This window comes from Solenopsis invicta, chromosome 10 (assembly GCF_016802725.1).
Source record: "Solenopsis invicta isolate M01_SB chromosome 10, UNIL_Sinv_3.0, whole genome shotgun sequence".
In the NCBI taxonomy this organism is placed as follows: Eukaryota; Metazoa; Arthropoda; class Insecta; order Hymenoptera; family Formicidae; genus Solenopsis; species Solenopsis invicta.
In genome coordinates, this window is record NC_052673.1 from 9458422 (window position 1) to 9480039 (window position 21618).

General features: G+C 32.0%; 1 protein-coding gene across 6 annotated transcripts in view; it reads left to right on the forward strand.

Annotated features, from left to right (window-relative positions):
- Positions 1-21618, forward strand: part of LOC105193199 (glycogen synthase kinase-3 beta) — a 54439-nt gene that overhangs the window by 28985 nt on the left and 3836 nt on the right. Inside the window, exons 1-8 of one of the 6 annotated variants that reach the window (XM_039454446.1) lie at positions 50-3038; positions 7875-8065; positions 8433-8516; positions 8803-8841; positions 9637-9747; positions 9904-10141; positions 10568-10761; positions 13604-20392. In XM_039454446.1, the coding sequence (XP_039310380.1) occupies positions 2852-3038; positions 7875-8065; positions 8433-8516; positions 8803-8841; positions 9637-9747; positions 9904-10141; positions 10568-10761; positions 13604-14032 (1473 nt within the window). In that variant the 5' untranslated portion in view covers positions 50-2851 and the 3' untranslated portion in view covers positions 14033-20392. Of the gene's footprint in view, positions 1-49; positions 3039-7853; positions 8066-8432; positions 8517-8802; positions 8842-9636; positions 9748-9903; positions 10142-10567; positions 10762-13603; positions 20393-21618 lie in introns of those variants that run through there. The other 5 variants (XM_039454447.1, XM_039454448.1, XM_039454449.1 and 2 more) reach the window with 5 other exon arrangements.

Sequence of the window (21618 nt, forward strand, 5' to 3'; positions counted from 1 at the left end):
TATCATTTTACTCTGAAAGAGTATTAAAAGCATTTCGTTGCACATCCGACAATTATTGAATATTTGTCTATAACAGTGTTAGCACACATACTTAACACATACATTAAAATATATTTTTCATGAACATATTGTAACTGCGTCGTGATCCATATTCGTGCTCTACATTTAATGTATTTAATACAGAAAACTCTTTCGGAGATCATTATCATCACGACGCGATAACCAACAATCACGTAAAAACACGCTAAATGTGGAACGCGAATTAATTCACTTTTACCTGATTTCAATTTTATATATATAATTCCGGGATTTCAATTCTGCCGAAGACGATTCGGTGATTCGGTCTGCGTTTACCGGAAATCGATCCATCAGAATACGATATTTCTTTATCTGCAGCCGTGCGTTACCGTTTCGCAGGCTGCTCGCCTTATTTCGTCTTATCAATAATCGAATCAGCTGCGCAAATTTCTGAAGCGAACGAAAGTCGAGTCTAACAGATCGGACGCGATCGACGCGATTATTCACTTTCTCGGCCAGACGCTCATTCTCTTCCGGCTATCCCTCTTTTTTCCCTCTCTCTGCTATGTGCAGGGTCGGTTCTAGACAGTGTCAGAGAACTGTCCATCTCGAATCCGAATGTTTTAGTCGAGGAAAATTCAAGCCTATATTGAAATGAAAAAGCTCTCGACTTGTCAAATCTTATTCATATTCAATTTTAAAATTTCTTTTAAAATAATTTGATATTTAAATTCATATCGAATTTATTTAACTGAATATACACGTAAGTTGTCGCAGATGTGAATGATAATTAGCAGTTGGTACATGGAATAATTTCAATGCTAAGCAGGACAAAAACAATTGGAGAAAGTTTTTTATTCAGAGCCATATAGTACAGCATAGAAAAAATGTCGCAGTATATTGCTGCAATATTTCAGCAATATTACAACAACCCGTATAATATTGTATTAACGTTGCTGCAACATTACGAATCAATATTTTCCAAGCGGACATTTTATCGTTGCTGCAATATTGTAGCAATATTTTACACTGTCTTCTGTGCTCCTACGGGAGAGGTTTGAAACGTGTGAATGGAAAATATATGAATGCTGCGGGACATGTGAATGAAAAAGCACAGATTCCATGTTCTTTTTCATGTTCCAAGATAAAATTCATTCTACCTTACCAAGGCACGTCACACGCTAATTACTGCGCGGGATTATAATTAATATGCGGACAGAAATACATCTTGGAAGACAAAGGGTTGATCCGGCGCTGCTCTCCCACCGCGCGCCACCCTGAACACCCAGCGCGAGTAACGGCTCGATCAGCGGCGCGCACGGCTTTACTGCTTTAGTCGCGTGCCGGTAGTCCGTTGTGAATCAACGCACTTGCCGCGTGTGTGCGAGTCGGCTCGGGCCAACCGGCGGTGGTCCCGTTCGCGAATCACGCCGCTCTGACATTATTCGACGCGTGATCCGCATCGCAATTTCGCTTATTAATCCATTCGGAAACGCAATCGTCGTTATCGCGACGATTCCAAGTGTGCATTTTAGAGGAGAAAGAAAACGAAAGGAATTTTTGCGAGCAGAGAGAGAGGACAATTGCTAATCGACCGAGATCAATCATCGATCTTCCGACGAAGAAGCGTATTGGAAACTGACGGTTATTCAGTATCTTTGAGAAGATAGACTTGAGTGGCGAAAGTCTAATATTTCAGTATTTAAAGAAAAAAGGAAAAGATACGAGACGCTTGTGTTAATTCGAGTGTGAGTGGTTGAAGTCTTTTATACGGCAGAATAGAGATAGTTACCGGTTGTGATATCTCTATTGATCGTAATCGAGGAAAAGTTTAAACTCTTAAACTTGAAAAAAAATTTATTTAAAGTGTATCAGTCAGTAATTCAAGTGTCAATATTAACTAGTGATTTTTGTATAACTTGAAGACAAATATTTGCTGATTCCAGAAGATTGAAGTAGTCGATTATCGAGGTAATCGCTTGATGATATAAGGATATATATATACACAACATATCCTTGCTATTTTTGTGAGAACAGTGAAGTGTTAGAAACATTGTCGTGGACAAAGCTCTATCGATTATGTAAAAACTTGGAATAAATAAACGCGGATTATAAACTTGAAGTACTGACATAATAGGGAGAGAAAATTTAAGGCTTGTTATGCAAAATTAATATACGTCAATTTTGCAATTTGTGTGACCAGTGATCGAGAATATTTACCAGTTCTATACGAAAAAGAATTCTTTCTCTATTTGAAAAAGAAAATATAAACAGTTATTGAACTTTGCACTTTGTGAACGTGAAGTTCACAATTGTGTAGGTTTGAAAAGAGAAATTATCTCATTCCACGAAGAATACACAACGAGTTTACGAAAATACCACAACCATAAGTGTTACAGAAAGACAAATAAAGCGCGTGGTATAGCTGGCATATAAAAATCTGGAAAAAAAAGAGAAACGTTATATTTTTAAAATCACAGTTCTTCAAACTGTACAAACGTAGAGAGCAAATACGTATCAATAATAGAGAATAACTTCTGTCTATGATTTAAAGCTTCCAAAGCGTTACAAATAACAAGCACAGTGATCTGCAACATAAAGAATAGAAAAAGAATTGATCGAAAAACGATAGAAGGAAATTTCTATGTGATGCAACATAATTAGCTACGGAGAAGAGCTAGTCGAAGCCTAGTCTCACATTTCGAAGAATTAAGTGAAACGATAAAAGTTTAATTTTGATCTCGATATTCCATAATATGAGACGGAATAAAAACGAAGTGTAATCGTGATATAATTCGTGGGACGGTTCAGTAACCGATCGGATCTCCGGATCATGGCACCAGCGAACAATCTCGATTGGTCAGAACCGTGTCAGCAGTGGCGATATCCAAAATTCTGTTCGACGATGGCCGCACAAAAGAACGAGCGTCCTAAGAGCGCAGTGGAACTGGGTGGCAAAGAGGCCAACTCTGCCTATAAAAAATTCTGCAAGTTCTTGCGTCGACTAAGCAACAAGAAACGTAAGTCTATCGAGCGATCGATGTACCTTGTGTGTATGTAACGCGCGTTGATATCTACTTATTTTATAACGTTGGAATCATTAAGTTCTCTATACACATTTTGATACGTTACAGTATCAATAATCCTTATTAAGCTAATTTTTAAACAAATTTAATCCAATAATGGTAAAACTTTTATTACGTAATTCATTTTATCACATAAATTTTTTTTAAGCGATATAGTATATATATTATCGATTAAAAAATTTCTATTATATAAAGTATTGTAAAAAAGTATATAAAACATAGATAATGGGTATTCATAATATATTTTCCTGTATCAAATATCTCGTATTCATTTTATACTCTTGATACTTTTATGTAGAATAATGAGAATTGATTTATGCAAAAGATTTATAAGTCTATCGAAAGATGTAAGTGTAAATTGCCTATATTACTCAACGTATTCTATTTTTTATATAATTAATTTTTTGACCTACATTCATTATCTCTCTAAGTCTCAAGCCTTTCTTTTTAATGTAGAATTATCAATTTAATTAAAGTTATTAAAAATTAACAAAAATTAAAGTTAATTAACCTAATTTGTAAAATTGATTAAATAATTAATTACATACTCGCGCGTACACATATATACACATGTATTTTAACGAAGCTTTATTAAAAATTTAAAATTTTTTGTAAAATATAACAAAGATTACGCACTATATAATACCTATCGATTAATGTTTCCGCAAAAATAAACAATTCCACTTTCAAATAAAAGAATCTATTTTCTATTTTCCTCAAATTGTGTTTGCTTAGAATCTTTCAATTTAATTGAATCAATTATTTCACCTTGATTCAATCTTTCTCTTATTTATATGTTAGAGAGTTCTTTGTTATAATATTACGTATAAATGTCTTTTTCCTCAATGATAACTCTCTGAGCTTCTCTCGTACACTTTCGCCGTCAGGAAACCGATATCGCCTTGTTCTTCGTCTTCCAAGAAAAAAGGGATCCATTGCTCACTGGCGCGTTTCGGAGTGTCATCCGGTTTCCAGGGCGATTTCTCGCCGATCTGATTTCCGTTCCGAGCGATGGACCGATCTCCATGATGACGTATTTAATAAATGTCGTCAAGTACCGCTTTGTGCATCGAGAGCGCGTGATACTCTGACATTTAAACTGCCTCTACGGCGGTACCGTATTTACTCTTGGTCGCACCTACCGTGTGTGATGTGGTTTTTCTGTCTATTCGAGAGTGAGAACAGATCGAGAAAGTAGAAGAAAGGGAGAGACGAAAGGGTCGAAGGGAAAGTCTATGGGTATCTGTTACCCTCGACACTGCTACGCGCGAGAACGCGCCGAGGGAGGCTCTTTTCGTTACGCTAACTACGGTAAATATAAAATTGTATATTAATTGAATATTATAATTCGAGTAAATAGTTAATGATACGTTTTGTAATCGTACGAAGTGAAATGATAATGAGTCTGATATATTTCGCGTAGTAAAATTATTATATTAACATATTGTTTGTGGCGGTTCCTCACTGAATCTTCAATGTAATACTTTGTTTAATATTCCTTTTTATATTTGTGATTCCTAAAAATTTGTGATTCCTAAAAATTTAACATTGTAATCAAACACAATTACTAATAATATTGTAAAATCTCAGAATAAACTTGTGCAATTCGCATAATTCAGCAAATTTAATCATTAGAGAGTGTCCCGAGTTCTGTTCTCCTGTTTTTCTCTGGGCTCGAGCCCCTTTTTTTTTATTATCAGCACGGCCTATTTCGTTAAGCCGAGCAAGATTACCTCTGACGTTGACAAAGAAGTCTTCGATATAACGCCCCTTTAAGTCGCGCGAAATGTCACCATGACGACCGATATACAGATATCCTCTGAAGCTTTCTTGCTTCACAGGTAGGGGCTGCACGCCACGGGAAAGGTCGAAGTCTCCGATGCGCGCGTAACGCGATAAAGGGATCCGTAGCGTACGCGATGCAGCTGCTGCACCGCTTCGTTGCGCTTTTTGTCGCAAGCTGGATTTAGCTAGCTAGTTGACTACTCGGCTGGATTTTCTAGCCTCGGCTGTCGCTTGACCCATTTACTTCACAAGTACGATGTTTACTCGGTTTTTTTTTTTTTTTTTTTTTTTTAGCCCTTTCAAGACTCTCAGAAATTATTCTGAGGTTCTGCCTTAGGGCTTTCTTGGGGAAAGTTTTAGCAGAAACACGTCCAATATTACTATTAAATAAAATAATTCTTTATTACCGAGGGGAAATTCACAGCCGGCATTGGTGTACAAAATTTCGGCAGTGGACTGCCGAAAAAAGTAAGCAGTGATCTATAATATTGACGGCCTATGTCTCAGTCTATACTTGGAAGATATAAAAAAAAAGTATATGTATCTCGGTATTCTTGGAAAAGTAAAAATATGCTGGAGGGAAGTTGCAATGCGTGAGATATTTAAAAACAATAAAAAAAAATAGAAAAGAATAATGTATGATCGATTTATGTTAATCTTATCTAAAATTTTAAAATTATAACGTATGCATAATAAACAATCGATATTTTTTTATATTACTTTTTAAATTGTTATTTATATATCATTTATATATCATTTGATTTCTCTAAACATATTCCTTTGGGACATCTTGTATGTATACGTCATGATTTAATTTGGCCGGTGACACACTCAGTATCTTGCCAATTCACCGGCTTCACAGGAACATGACAAGATTTCTTTCAAATTTGCTTTGCTGTTCAATTCTCGCGATAATAAATCAAATACGAGATTTTCATATCTGTCGCCGGTGATATCTCGTGCACACGTATATACAACCCACGTTTCACGAACTCGGTGACTATCGCTCGCCAGATCTTGCTGTCAATGAATGATGAATTGTTCCCTTATCTGTTTTTATATTTACATTTAATAAAATATACAAGTTTACAAGAGAAAATTCTGTTATAGATTGCCTATAAAAAATTTTGCACTATCAAAAATCGGCATTAATCTGAGTTAGACAAAACAAATGCTTCATTCGCTATCTTCAATGTACGGTTGACAGTAATGGTTGAAAATGTCGCGAATATGTCAGAAAACAAGGCACCGTCCACGTGGAAAGTGATCGTTCGATGTATTCACAAATCGGAAGTTTCGTACTCACCTCCGAACTCGAGAGCAGGTGATCTTCTATCTTTTCACTCGATTCTTGAATGTATGATTTAAGAATTTTTTCACTCACTTTGCTAATAATAAAATACTTATAATTTTTATAAAAATCAAGTTTTCTTAACCTTGTCAAAGTGATAATGAAATTATACCATGTACACATGCAGAATAATTATTATATTTAAATTTTAAATAAATTTTGCATTACATTTTTTACATGTATGTTTACCGTTTTATAGAAAAAAATAATTAAAATTATTTTTGTGATATTAACCGTAATGACTTTAATTTTTTATTACAAAAAGATTATTATATTTGCTTACTTAATGTTGTTGTCCAATTTTTTACTAAACCGCGAGAAAAGTGGGTACACTTTTATCATGTTTTATATTTTTTTATTATATTATTTATTATTGAATAAGTATGACACAGTATCTTTAAATATCTACGGCATCAAAACGTAGTTTTATAAGCATTTTTTAACATAATTTTTTATTAATTTACACGATCACCGTGCTCTATGTAGCCTGAGCTGCTTTGATAAGTATCTATGAATCAACAACTTCTTATGACATACTCGATGTGTTATTAAAATAGCCCGCGTGTACCCGGCGCGTCCGCTTTTAACAGCAGACGAAAGATATGACGAAAGGTATGACGCAGTTGAGAAATAGAGACGCCTTTAACACTGGGAATACGATAACTGTCGACGGCAAAAGTCTAGCGTGAAAACACGTATTTGCGCTAGTCTTTCGAGAGAATTTACGCTGTAACGATAACACAACCGGTTATTATATGCAATAATCCACACTGTTTATCAGGCTTCATCAAGGCTATTCTGCCTGTATTCTAATAATTGCCGCTAGAAAACGGTCCATTATCTTCGTACATTTTCGTTCAATTTCGTATTGAATCTACACAATACTTTTATAAATTAAAATACTTTTGTCTGAACGATATATAAAAAGAGTTGTCGAAAATCTATTTGTTTGAACGTTGAGGAACCAATTGAAGACACAAGTATCATCGGCGATCATAAAATTACGGAATAATTATGAATTAAATTTTGGTCTTTTCTTCTCGGATAGTTTACATATACCACGCAGCGATTTATTCTACGTAGCTCGAAACTATTAGTAGCAAAAACAAATCAAGGATTAGGTCTATTCCTGGTCGCCTCTGTCCAAGAACTAAACGTGAAAATAGCGACGATTGCGGATCCGTGGTGTTGTAATTTATAAGACTTTCCAGACTCATGCGCAACTTTAACGCGAAATGCGTAATCTTTTTTTACATTTCCTCGAAATATAAAGCTCTCAGAGAGGGAGAAAGATTTACAAAGAGAGAATGAAAGAAAGGAAAACGTCTGAAAGTAATAATATAAAAATGGATTCTGATGCTGTATTTAATATTGTCTTTTATATTACTGGATTGCGTTTTGCGAGATAATACGTTGCATTTCGTCGTAAACGTTTAGGACAATTATTGTCGATACTAAAACAATTTTGCTTACTTACACTTTTGCGAAATAGTAGCAAGCTTCCCTCGATTCTCGAGGCTCTGAGCGCTTTCTGCTTTTTAGGAAGTTCGGTTTTCCACTTTTGTTTCTATTTCTTTTCCTGCACTGTGGTTTTTTCCGATTTGTTTCTATGGGTGGTGCAATGTACCCTGCAGGCAAGGATGGCAGCAAGGTAACGACTGTAGTAGCGACTCCCGGTGCTGGCCCGGATCGTCCTCAGGAAGTTGCGTATACCGATACCAAGGTCATTGGCAATGGAAGCTTCGGCGTGGTGTACCAGGCGAAACTCTGCGATTCGGGAGAGATGGTTGCTATCAAAAAGGTCCTTCAGGATAAACGATTTAAGGTAAGCATTTTTACATTATTTCCTAATGTAGAAATAATGAAAGTAAAGTAAAAATAAAATTACGAGTGAAAACATGAAAGTAAAAACTAAATAAAAATATACTGAGAAAAGTTAATAATAAGCTACTAATAGAGTTAATAGTTACTGGATAGTGTGTTGAAGCAATACATTTTTATTTACACTTTATTTTGTATTTTATTTTATTGTGTTCTGTCCTATTTTTTTATTTTTTATTTTATGTTTTACCTCATTCTCCATTTTACTTTTTATTAGAGTTTATTTTTTACTTTTCTGTTTTATTTATTAAGTAAACAACGAATATATTGACTGGATATCATAATGAAACTTTACTATCTTTTTTTTTCAGAACAGGGAATTACAAATCATGCGACGTCTTGAGCACTGCAATATTGTGAAACTCAAATATTTCTTTTACTCTAGTGGTGATAAGGTAACTATCTTATCTCTATGATTTTTAAATTTTAAGTGAAGATGAGTTCGATATCTGTTATTAAAAGATTTTAAAGATTCTATCAATCTATTGTAAATTGAGAGAAATTTACGAGAAAATAACGCAAAGTATGTATTAATTAGTACAGCTCCCCTTGATTAGCGCGCAATTATCAGTTTTACGGTTATATACCGGTTTGTTACGTAAATGACACGTGTCTATAGATAAAACGAGAGAGAGAGAGATGTTTATTTAATGCATGCCACATTGTTATGTTATTTTATAGAACGTCTTAACCGCGACTAATCCGGTTTTTCACGTCGACGTAAGTTGAAGTATACCCAGTAGTAGTTTGTACGAGAGTCCTTTTGGCGAGAAAAAAAAACTCTAGGCGAATTGTCGCTTTTACATAGAAACACAACATTTTCACATTCGTATCATTCCTTCAAAACGCCATTTTTTTTATGTTGAAATGAGTCCGATTAGATTACGCTGCTTCGCTAGTTAGTACGTAATTTTTCTGAAGGCGTGTGTGGTAATTGCAAATGTTAATAACACGAGGGCATCAATGTGTGTGTCCAAGAGAAATAATAATGAAACGTATAACTTAAATGATCCCTATGAGCTATCCCACAATTCGCTACAATTGTTTTATACTTTAATCACAGTTCCTAACGGACTTCTAATTAATGATCTTTATCTTAAATTCCGATATCCTAAAAACATAAAAAAAAATTTTATAAGAATGAATAAATAATAAACATTTCTATATTCTAACAATTTTTAATTAATTCTTAGTAAAGTCTATTCATAAAAATATACAATGAATTAGAAACTAGCGGATTGAAGAAAAAGAATTGATGACCAAAAAGGTCGTAAAAATAATAATTTAAAAAATTATCGGTTTGAGTATTGAGAGAATTTGTCATTAAAATTCAAGTCGCGCGAGTTGCGGGAGACTCTACATTTCTTCCTGACAATAGCACATTGAATACGTCGTCAATGTTTGGTTTTGGAGTAGTGTGCCTTTGAGACGACAAATATTTGTAAACAGATCTGTCTTTGTTAAATGAACGTTACAATACAATCGAATTATCTTTTTTCTTCTTTCTTTTTTTAGAAGGACGAGGTTTATCTTAATCTAGTCCTGGAATACATACCCGAAACTGTGTACAAAGTCGCTCGACATTATAGCAAAAGCAAGCAGACGATACCGATCAGTTTCATCAAGGTGAGTTCGTCTTTCACGTTCTTTAGATTCGTAATGTAACATAAAAACAGAGGTCATATTTGTAAATTTATAATTCTCATATAGATGTTACGATAATCTGAAGTATTAATTATAATAATATAGAAAATAATCTCTGTTTTTTTTTATTCTTTGCAGTTATATATGTATCAGCTGTTCCGTTCGTTGGCATACATCCACTCGCTAGGCATTTGTCACAGGGATATCAAGCCACAGAATTTGCTTCTAGATCCAGATACTGGTGTCCTGAAACTATGCGATTTTGGTTCAGCCAAACATCTTGTGAAGGGCGAACCAAATGTGTCCTATATCTGCAGTCGCTATTATCGCGCACCTGAACTCATTTTCGGTGCTATTGACTACACTACAAAGATTGGTACGCTTAAAATCTTAACAAAACTTTCTTTAACCTTTTCAATACGGAACAGCACGATGAAGAAACACTCTGTATGGTTGAAACAGAAATAGTAGTTTTTACTCTAAGCGCATACATTCGCCCATAGACCAAAGTGAACTTCTTTTCCTTAGCGTATATAAAGGGTTAATTTTGCATAGTAAGTTCGGAAGAAATTTCTCATGCTATTTGTTATTTAGTTTTTTTTAATTTAGATATTTTCATACAAATTACTTAATCTTTAGCAAATATTTAAAATCTTTTGACGTAAAAAAAAAAACATTGTAACTGATAGGGAGATACAAAAAAAATATATTATTTAATTTGTTTTTTATATATTTTTTTTATATTTTAGTTTGTTGTAATTAATGTTACATTAATGTAATATTTTTCTTATTTTCTTGACAGATGTTTGGAGTGCAGGTTGTGTGCTAGCGGAACTGCTGTTAGGTCAACCGATATTTCCGGGCGATAGTGGTGTCGATCAGCTAGTAGAGATTATCAAAGTCCTTGGTACGCCTACGCGCGATCAGATACGTGAGATGAACCCCAATTATACCGAATTCAAATTCCCACAAATCAAGTCGCATCCCTGGCAAAAGGTAAATTCTATTGTTTTATTTTCAAATATAATTTTATATACATATTGTTATTAATATATATTTATATGCGTATATAATCCAGTATAAACCCAACGGCACATATTTCATGTAATTCTTCGTTACGTGATCGTCTCGTCTTATTCCACACATATGTCTCTTAACTTTGTAACTTGTTATAAATAATTGAAAGTCCCACTTTGTCTTAAATCCATAATTTTAATAATAAAAACATGGAATAACCTTATCTCTTTGAAATACGTATTAGAAAAATACGAATTAGAAAAAAATGGATTTTTTAGAATAACGAAGTAATAAAAAATAAAATAAAAAAACAAGTGTTTCAGTTTTTTAACTTTTAAAGTTAAAGGAAAAGATAGAGACGGCGTGCGCGCGAATTTGATATAACATAGCATGAATTATTCAACATGCATTCTTGTAGGAAGAGATTATTTTTTCGTGTTCAAAATACGATCGATGGCAATAGCAATAGCGCCTCGATCGATGCCATTCATCAATACATGTACTCATGATTTGCAGTATATGCTTCAACGAATGAGTGAAACACCTATGTGTTCCACGGAGCACCAGAAAATTAGAGTAAGTGATTCGACTTGCAACAAGTGTTGTTCAATATGGCTGGCACAAACTTTCTCTATCTTGGCCCGTTGTACTAACATCCAAAATAACATCTAAACTACCGTTTCGATATCCGAACGAGCGTGCAGACTTATTCCCACAATCGTATTTAGTCATTACTTAAAAGAAAAGGAAAATAAAGAAAAGAATAGTCTTTAAGATTTCCTTTGCGATCAGTTATTTTCTTCACGTAACTCCTCATCGCCTAGTCTCTCATCTTGTTAACGACACTAATATTTTTTTATACGCGACTTCTTACATTTTACATTTGTTATGGCGACTGGAAATGATTGAGAGTATCACTTACTCCAATGTTCTGGTGGTATTTGAGACTTGCATTTGTCAAACTTGAAAGAATGAGTAACATACTGTGGCCTTTCTGTGTCTATTACGCAAAGAATAGTGCTTGGATTCTGTGTTCATCTTAAATGTATATATTTACACTTGAATTGTATTTATTTCAGCATCATGTTTATGTTATACATAAACAAAAGAAAAAATATAAACGAAGTTGCTATAATGTAATTTGATGTTGAGATTTCCAAAATAGAAAACTTTTCTTTGTATTCTTATCCTTTTGTGAATCCTTTTATGAGAATATAGTATACTTCTAATTGTACAAATTAGAGATGAGCACAAAACAATGATATTTTACAATGGATGATTTTCGAACATAGGTAGTAAGTTTTTAGTGACGATATTAATGATAAACATCCAATGTTATCCTTGTCTATACTCATTGCCAATATGAAGCATAATTATTTTATTTTCTCAGTAGGTATCAAACCAAGTTTCTTAATCCTAAGGGACTACACATTATTATATACAACTATATATGGATCCATCAAACTTTGTCTATTATTTTTATGCAACTCTGATACTCATATATTTTTTAATGACTTTTTAAATACAATACGCATATGAAATAAGATTATAAAACTAAAGTTTGCATCTGTTTGCTAGATTGCAAAATGCAAACATTTAAATATGGAAAAATTTGCAAGAATACTAGCAAGTTAAAATTTCTGCCAGCTTGAATGAATTCAAGTAAAGCCCGAGGGTTAAACGCCATAAAATGAAATGTAAGAACAAAAATTTTGTATAGATATGTACGAAGTGGTATGACTAAAATCATCTCATTGTGAATCTTTTAACATATCGCGACATTTCATGTCTCATGCAGAGAGTAGTGCTTGGAATCAGTGTCTAATTTAATGAAATTTTATAATATAATTTTATTGGTACGGAAAAATTGACAAAGTTTATGATACCTACTGAGATTTAAAACTGAGAATTTACATGTCACTAACTATTCTTGCTATTAATCATTCGTACACTCTTCAATTTTTAACAATTCTACAACGCAATACATATTCAACATTAAAAACCATTGAATGGAAAATGTCGCGAAATTGTCGAAAACGTCGAAAAAATAAAAAATTTTTAGTCTATATACTGTTCTCATTAGTATGTTTATATCATGAATGAATAAATGAATTTTATAGTAGCGCAATTCTTAATTTCTTACTGTATATTTATCATGTTCTTATCGTAGAAGTACATTTATATGTATAATACTGTGTAATATTCATTATGTAATGAAGGAAATATCTAATTTTGCATATCTGTCCTTCAATGTTGTCGTTGGCATAAGTCTAATACATAGTCTATATATGTAAGTCTACGATAATACTGCACAATTGGCCATTACTGATAAACTTTTCTATTTTCCTTACTTATCATACTTTATTTTAAACTAAGTACTTTTTGCACACTGTTTATGTCTTTTGTTCACTTTAAAAAAACATTAAGAGTATCAATAATATCCAAATATTGTCATTAATATGTAATATTTATTAATTGTAGAAACTTGTATCGATTTTATCAAATAAAGATTTAATGAAATTAATCACGTAACGCTAGAATTAATTAAATTTGCAAAACATCTTGCATTTATGAAACACAATGCGCTATTACTACGGACAAATGTACTACAAATTTAGTTTAGAATAGAATTTTTGCTGTAAAAATTTTTGCTGTTTCCGTCCTTTAAGCAAAGTCTGTCTATCTCTAAAAGTTCTGACCAATGTGCGATTAGTATATCGTAATATTTACAATATAATATCTCATTTAAAGAATATTTATCCATACATTTATCAATGAAAAAGATTTGTGAATTTGTCATGAATTTGATGGATGATTGCAGGTATTCAGGGCGCGCACGCCGCCAGAGGCGATGGACCTGGTAGCACGACTACTGGAGTACACGCCATCGCTGCGCATGACCCCTATGCAAGCGTGTGCGCACTCATTCTTCAATGAATTACGTGAGCAGGGCACGCGGTTACCAAGCGGCCGTGAATTGCCGCCACTCTTCAACTTCACCGAGCACGAGCTGCGGATCCAGCCGATCCTTAACTGCGTGCTGATACCCAAGTACATACAGTCGGCCGCCGCCACCACCGGTACGGAGGGAAATCCCGGCGGGGGCGGAGGTGGCGGCCAGTCGGACGCCACGGGCGCCGCTGCCAGTGCTAGCGGTAACTCTAGTGATAATAGCGCCAACAATCCCACCACTAACACCACCGCTACCAACACGCAAAACACTGACCCCAGCCAATCGAACATGGCTTGAATCGCTTTATTCTATCTTCTACTTTTCTTTTCCTTTTTAATGTTATTAAAGAGTTGGATTATGACGTTGTTATGGTGGCATGACGAAGTAATCATCTTCTGACGAGGATGTCCACGTTGTAAATGCGATGTACCGCGTTGCGGAGTGTGTAGACATAAGATTTTCATCTTCTCTCTAGCGAGAAGTAGCGTAGTACAGCGACGCGATTCAGCGGAATTAAGGCTCCTCGCTCATCTCCATAGGCACGTTGAACAGGGGTCCTAATTCCCTTTTTCTTAACGGGACAGAATTAATTCATAATTTTCAGAGAACGAACGCAGAACGTAACATCGTCAACTTCTCTCATTACTTACTGACTTCTGCTGCCAAAGGTTGCTGATTGACCAACTTATTAATTCAAATATATTATTTACGATTCTATAAACAAAAGAGCCAAAATTCTTTTACTTCTTCTATCTTTATTTCTTATCCTTTTAACGAAAATTGTTACTTGCTTATCTTTTAATGATAAAATCACTACTGGCATGGAACAGCTATACAAATTTCGAAATAGCAGTTGCTTTACTATAATCACATTTAAGATTCATGAAGACGTTCCTGGTAAACTATATAGTAATAGTTAGCAAAAATAAATAGAAGAAAGATTATATTAATTTTATAATTGCATGAAATATATAGGAATAGAAATATATATGTTTACTGATATGCTCACGCGTACAATTTTCACATAAATGTAATAAGTATAAATTAGGTGTTCTGATTAAATACACATAATTCATAATGAGAAAGGAAGTCTTGATGGATGAGGTCTCCTAAATTAGAGGTAAATGTCATAAAGTTGTATGTAAACAGTTGTAAAATTAACGAAGATAAAGAGAAACATTGCATCTTTCTTAATTGCATTTTTTCTCTAATCTTTATACATTATTGAATAAAAAACGCACAATTTTTATTTATTACATCCGTAGATTCCATGTTACATCCCATTTCTTGTTAAATAATTTTTTAATTTGCTTAGTTTTTTGGAGAGCAAAGTCAGTCAGTGCCGAAATTTGTCCCCTTTTTCTAGAAAGGGAGTTTGGACCTACTTTCTGTGGCCATATAGTGTCAAAAAAATTTTACATACATTGAAAAATTATGTTTCTCTTACGTTATAACTTGCATTTGATAAAATGGGTTTACGAAACGCACCAAGAATTTTCAAGTTAATAAATATCTATGAAGCTGTTACAAAAAATTCATTTTTGCTGCAGATACATGAGACATGTATATAGCTCATCTGGTTAATTTATATACTGCTAAAAAAGTTTCGGAATTGTTTTCGAATTTATTCTATCAAATGTAAATTGTAACGAGAAACTAATTAACAATTGCTTTAATGTGCATGCGCGTAAAGAAAATTTCTGCTATTCTTTATTTCTTTATTTATATTATAAAGCTTATATTACAAACCGATGTTAACTGATTACTAGGAGTCTTAATTACGTTTTGTTGTTGCCGAATTGAATTCAGTGTGTGTATATATATACATATATAAATATGTATATATATATACATATATACATACATATATGTATATGTGTGTATGTGTGTGTGTATATATACACATATACATACATGTCCAGGACGTGTCCCCCCTTTAACTTTAAACACCGCTAAATGCGTTTACTCTAATTAAAGGTAAATTAGAGGATGTATAATCTAATACGTCTAGTAATGTCGTTTGCGTCGCCATCATTTTATATTTTAAGACACTGCGGTATCGAAACTCGACGAAAATATCGATTTAAAGGGAATGTGAATACTGATGATAGTTAAAGAATGCTATGTTATCTTTTGTAGACTAGGACGACGCAATTTAACAGCAAATGCTTAATTATATCCTATGTATATACAAAAAAATAAAATTTCTCTTTAACATATTGACTGCTATGTTATATGCGTTATTTATATATGAATGACTCTTTGTTTTTGTCATTCAAATGACGAACGACATCAAATTTTCATAAGAAGCCCAGTTGTGCAATGATGTTGATAAAAAAAAGAAATGAAAAAAAAACGTGTTTAGTTTCTTGCAAATTTTTTATTTAACTGAATGTCATTCATGCATAAGTGACACGATAGTCAATGTGTTAATTGACAATGGTTTATTGCGTGACCCTACTAGAGTTAAAATACAGTTGATAGACCGTACTGTGAACTCGTCAGGACCAAAACGAATTACTTTTTATGTACTTCTTCTTCAGTTTCTATAATTGAATTTTAATATGGTATATAGAATGAAAATATGTTACTTCTTACTTGTTTTGCTATTCTAATATTATCACGTGATAGCAAATGTAAATAACGGGAAAGCTATACAGAAAATTCTCTTTAAAGAACATTTATTAGTTCACAATACGGGAGTTTATTATACGAATATTCGACTGTATATGTAACTATGATTATGTCTAGGCATTTCTAAGATACGAGGATTTCAATATTTGATTATGTCTAGACATTTTTAAGACACGAGGGTTTCAATATCAGTGCAAAATTAATTTGAGAAAGTACAGATGCCTGTTGAAAGATCGTGGTACTGTTAATGTAATTCGGCAGCAAAAACAAATTTCACGCTGAATTGACTTAAATGTACATACAGAATGTACATATAACTGGTTCCTCCTTAACCGACAATTGCCAAGCACAATTTGGGTTGAATACATTACAATATGTAATCAAATGTTTAGTAATTAATGCATCGAAAGATTGATTGAAAAACACATTGATTAAAAAAAGGGTTATTGTTATCAACATAATTTAGCTTCTATGCAAGAATCATTTTTTTTCTTTAATTATTAAACGCAACTCTAGTTAAACAAAAATTCTAGATAAATACGTAATTTAGAATCTGATATAATTTTATAGAATGCGAAGGCAAAACAAAAATATATTGGTATAATTTAAAATTCTCACTTAAAATTCAACCATCGAATATATTACATTTATTTGTGAATAATTAATAATTTTTTCATGAAGAAATGTATTTGTTAAAATTATACTGGTTTCAAGTTATACATGAACGTTATTGCAAAGTTGGTTTGGGAGAGGACTAGTACAAATTGGAAATGGAATAATATATTATTCTCAATTAATAACGCGATTAATTACTACCGAACTTTCTTCAAGATTTCAATCAAACTGCATATTGCACTGCAAAACAATATAACACAATGAATGTGGATAGCGAGCGACAATATCAATAATTAACATTCGCATTTCATCTTGACTGATTGTCATGTAGACAATGATCATGGAAGGGATACTCTTTATTTTGTGTTCAAATTTCTAACGGATTTCTTCCGTTAATGACTAGTACTGATAAACGCAGAGATACTTGAAATATGTTTCAAAATGTACAAGAATGTCTCTTTCAGATATAAAAATCGATCGACTCGCCGCAAACTAAGACGCGCTGTTATAATTGAAGAGAATGTCATCTAACAAATTCTTGCCGGAGCATTTAGTGAAAAAAAAAACAGATATTAATTAATGCCTATATCGGTCATGCCTCGGCTCTTAAAATTGTTATCTCTAAACATTTTTACTATTCTGTTTTTTCCGGATTCTCGGCTTTCTAAATTTTTTCTTGTTTTTTTTTTCTTTTAATGTAGATGACGAACTTCTGATCGACTCAATGGAGCGATTTGTAATATTTTTAAGCCGATGACATCGTACATGGCGAATAAACTTTTTGATGTGTTATTAATGAAACTCCTTTGAGAGATCATTAAAAAAAGCTTTTGTGCGTAATGTCCCAGGAATCAGTTACATAGGAAACAGTTAAAAATTCAAGTTTTTCTTGCAAAAGAAAACTCTTGTAGTGAATTCTATAAAACGCACTAGTATATTGATGCGCGTTAAAGCCGTTGTACATAAATTTACGTAAAAATGTGTGTTTCATATAAATATGTAAATTGGTTCAATTGCAAAATTCTCAATACACTTTATTGTGCTGTTTGTTAAAATATACATTTTATTATTCGAGAGAATGGCATTTTATTTTTACATTATAGATCAATGTACAATGGCTTTAATGCGCACTAGTGCAATCCAATCAAATTCGCTATTAGATTAAGAAGACACGCGCTTTAGTCCAAGAATTATGGAAAGGACATGATTTCCATTTTTTTTAAATATAGTTTTAAAAAGAAAATAATTTATATAAATATGAAATAATAAAAATATTTCTGAAATTTCACAAAATGGTTTTAGCACTAATATTTTAGAGTGATTGCTAGTCGTTTCAAAAAAGAGAGATTTACTCTAATTAGAATGAATACGGTCACTTATAAACTAATAGTAAACTTTTCATTAAAATTTTTAGAGAGAGATTAACGTAACGTGATCTCATCTGGCAAATCCTACAAGTTTTATTTTACTGATTTTGAATGAAGCAAAAAATTCACTTTACAGTAAAGTAATACAACGTTGAAACAAACTGGATAACTGTACGCGACATCGCCACCGGAGGGACGCGGTAAAATAATATTTTTCATAAATAAAAATCATACAAAATTAAATAAAAGATGCAGCATTATAAGTTTTATTCCTATTCTAACAAAATGATTTTTAGAGGCCTCTAAAAGGCTCTAAGTTAAAAATAAATAAAATGCATTTCGAGAATATTATATAAAAATTTTACTCTGCAAAAAGTGAATCAGTCTACTTTACCAGAATGAAACAATCTCGCTTTGATAAAAAGAACTACCAAGTAAATCACAATTTACTCTATACTGACTGGTAAATAATTCTAACAGTAAAATTTTGCATTTAAAAGTGGGAAAGAATAACATAATTTACTTTTATGAACACCAATCTACTTTATTTGAAAAGAGTGTCCTTTTACTCAAACGAGTATGATTTTATTAGAACTTGTAAAATACAATTTAACTCTTACTTGAAATGACAAGTTGTTTCAAATAATATTTCATTCTACGAAATTTAGAGATTAAATAATTTTTATACACAATATAAATAAAAAAGAATACATTTTTTGTTGAGTTACTACTGTCGACAATTTTGCAATATATTAATAGTTACGAGATTCAAAATTAAATTATTTGTTTAATGATATGATAGAAAATGTGTAACATAAAGTTGCAGAAAATTAATGAAAATAAACATATAATTCTCTGAATCTAAAAATTCAAAAATATATTGATATTCCTTGCACAGCTGCATCCTGGGACAGTCTAGTTATCTTAATGTCTAACATATCATTGTGTTGCAATGGATAATATTCCACCAGTTCGGTCCTTCTTCCTTCACGAGAAGAAACCAGGGATGAAATGCAAAAGAAACGAAGAAAGAATAAGTGATATATAAAAATTAGAAACGTTGATATTCAAATTAGAATTTTATCGACGTTGAAAACATTAAATTAAATTTTTTAATCAATAACTCTTTCGTCTTTCTTGCTTTCTTTTTGTAATTAGTGTTACATCTCACGTTTAATTTTAAACAAAATCATCGTTAACTTTTCTAATTTTGAAGGAATACGTAGATTTACTCTTCAGATTATATTTTTGGTTTTGAGAAAAGGAAAATGTGTTTTGTACAAAAAGTTGTAAACGCGCCGATAATAGAAAAGTGAAGTTTACATTTTCGCCATGTACAAATTTGATTTACGCCCTATTCTGTATAATTAAAAATAAATACCATTATAAATTATAAAGATTAAAATATTGCGCAAAATATATAAATACATATATTCTGAAAACGAGAAATGTTTTTACCCGTTTAGGTATCTGCTTAATTGCTTTATTACAAGCGATTTTGAAAATATTAAATAGGTTATTAAGTAGTTGTACATATCTTAAAGTAATTTTCTAATTGTTTTGAATAGTACATTTATAAATTTGTAAGAGATGGCTGGCTCGATGCAAAGGCTTGGACTATTCTTTGTATTGTCACTGTGTTAATACACAATACAAAATATTTTTTCATACAAGAGAAATTTTAAAATAACCAGAATTGAAACTTTGTGAAGAATTACATCAATATCTATGTCTGTTTGTTTCAGTTGCATCTTTTACACTTTATTTCTTCTACTTTTCTTTGAAGCCTAGAATTATATATCTATTTTATTTTAAAGTGCATGAAAGTGCAATTGATACAAATAGACTCTCCGTTTCTTTCGAGCGATTTTTAAAAAACAATTAGGAGAAACATCAAATTTGGAGAAGAAATTAATCAGAAATTTAGGTGTAAAATAAGCAATAAATCTTAATACGAACATCGCGCGCGCGCGAATATCCGCTTTTTGGACGTAGATATATTGTTGATTATTTATCATTATTAATAAACAAATTCATCGAGTTTTCGTTTTAATTCATTCCTTTCTCATCTCAGCGCGTCTTTTTTTATCATTTGTGGAAAACTTGCACTCAGATAAATGAACAGGGGAAGAGGGGAATTCTCTGTATTTTATATTAGATAATCACAAAACTCTTGACGTGATTGCCTGAAAAAAGAGTGTATAAAATATTAAAACTATTAAATATCGATCGAAAAGTTCGTTCATTTTGCTTTTTTGTTTATTAATTAATGTAAGAAGCCATATAGAGAAAAAATAATGAACGAATCTTTCGATTAATCTAATAATAATGAAATTATAATATATGCACGTATATATATTATAATATTATTATTAGATTAATAATATAAATATATATAGAATTTAATATATAATGTATATGTGTGTGCATATATGTGTATATATATATGCATACATGCAAATTAATTAATATTTTAATGGTAGTGGTGAATAAAAACACATCGGTGTTATAAAGAAAGGGTGCGAAAAGAAAGATTAGAAAACAGTTTGCTTTTAAAGTTCCTGTTTCTTCTATTGTAGTTTTATTGAACTGTGATGTTAAAAACAAGAAATCACATAAATTTTTTCTTATTTTACATTAAAATAAATCAGTTTCTTCACCCGTTACAACACTCGTACGATAATATGAATTAATAAGACGTATTGAGAAAAATACTTGTTCTATTATACATATGCATGGCTAATTGAAACTGCATACGTAACTGCCAATAAATTTTCAGCAAAATTTAATATAATTTTATCAATACGAACAATATTACATATTGTACAAATCTAACAATGAAAAATAAATGAACTTGAGGAAAAGCCGACTTTATCTCGATGTGCAGTACAAGGAAAAATTTATATTATTTTTTATTTTTTAATGTCATAAGTTAATATAATTGCAATGAAGAAGTGAGAATCTTAAATAGCATCATTATATGATGTATTCTCTTCTCGTTTTACAATGACATCTTATTCGTTAATTTTTCTTTTTATCCTAGCATCATTGTTTACACCCTTTAAGATGTAATGGATAAAATGTAACAATTGTGTAAAGAGATAAACAATAAACTAATTTAATATGTAAAATATATATGTGTATGTGTGTGCGCACATGTTTGTGTGTATTAAATTAGTGCAAAAAATGTTAACATTTTAATTACGAGTTTAACATGTAAGTCCAAAGGTTTTAGATACAAAAATGATGAAAAATATACATTAAAGC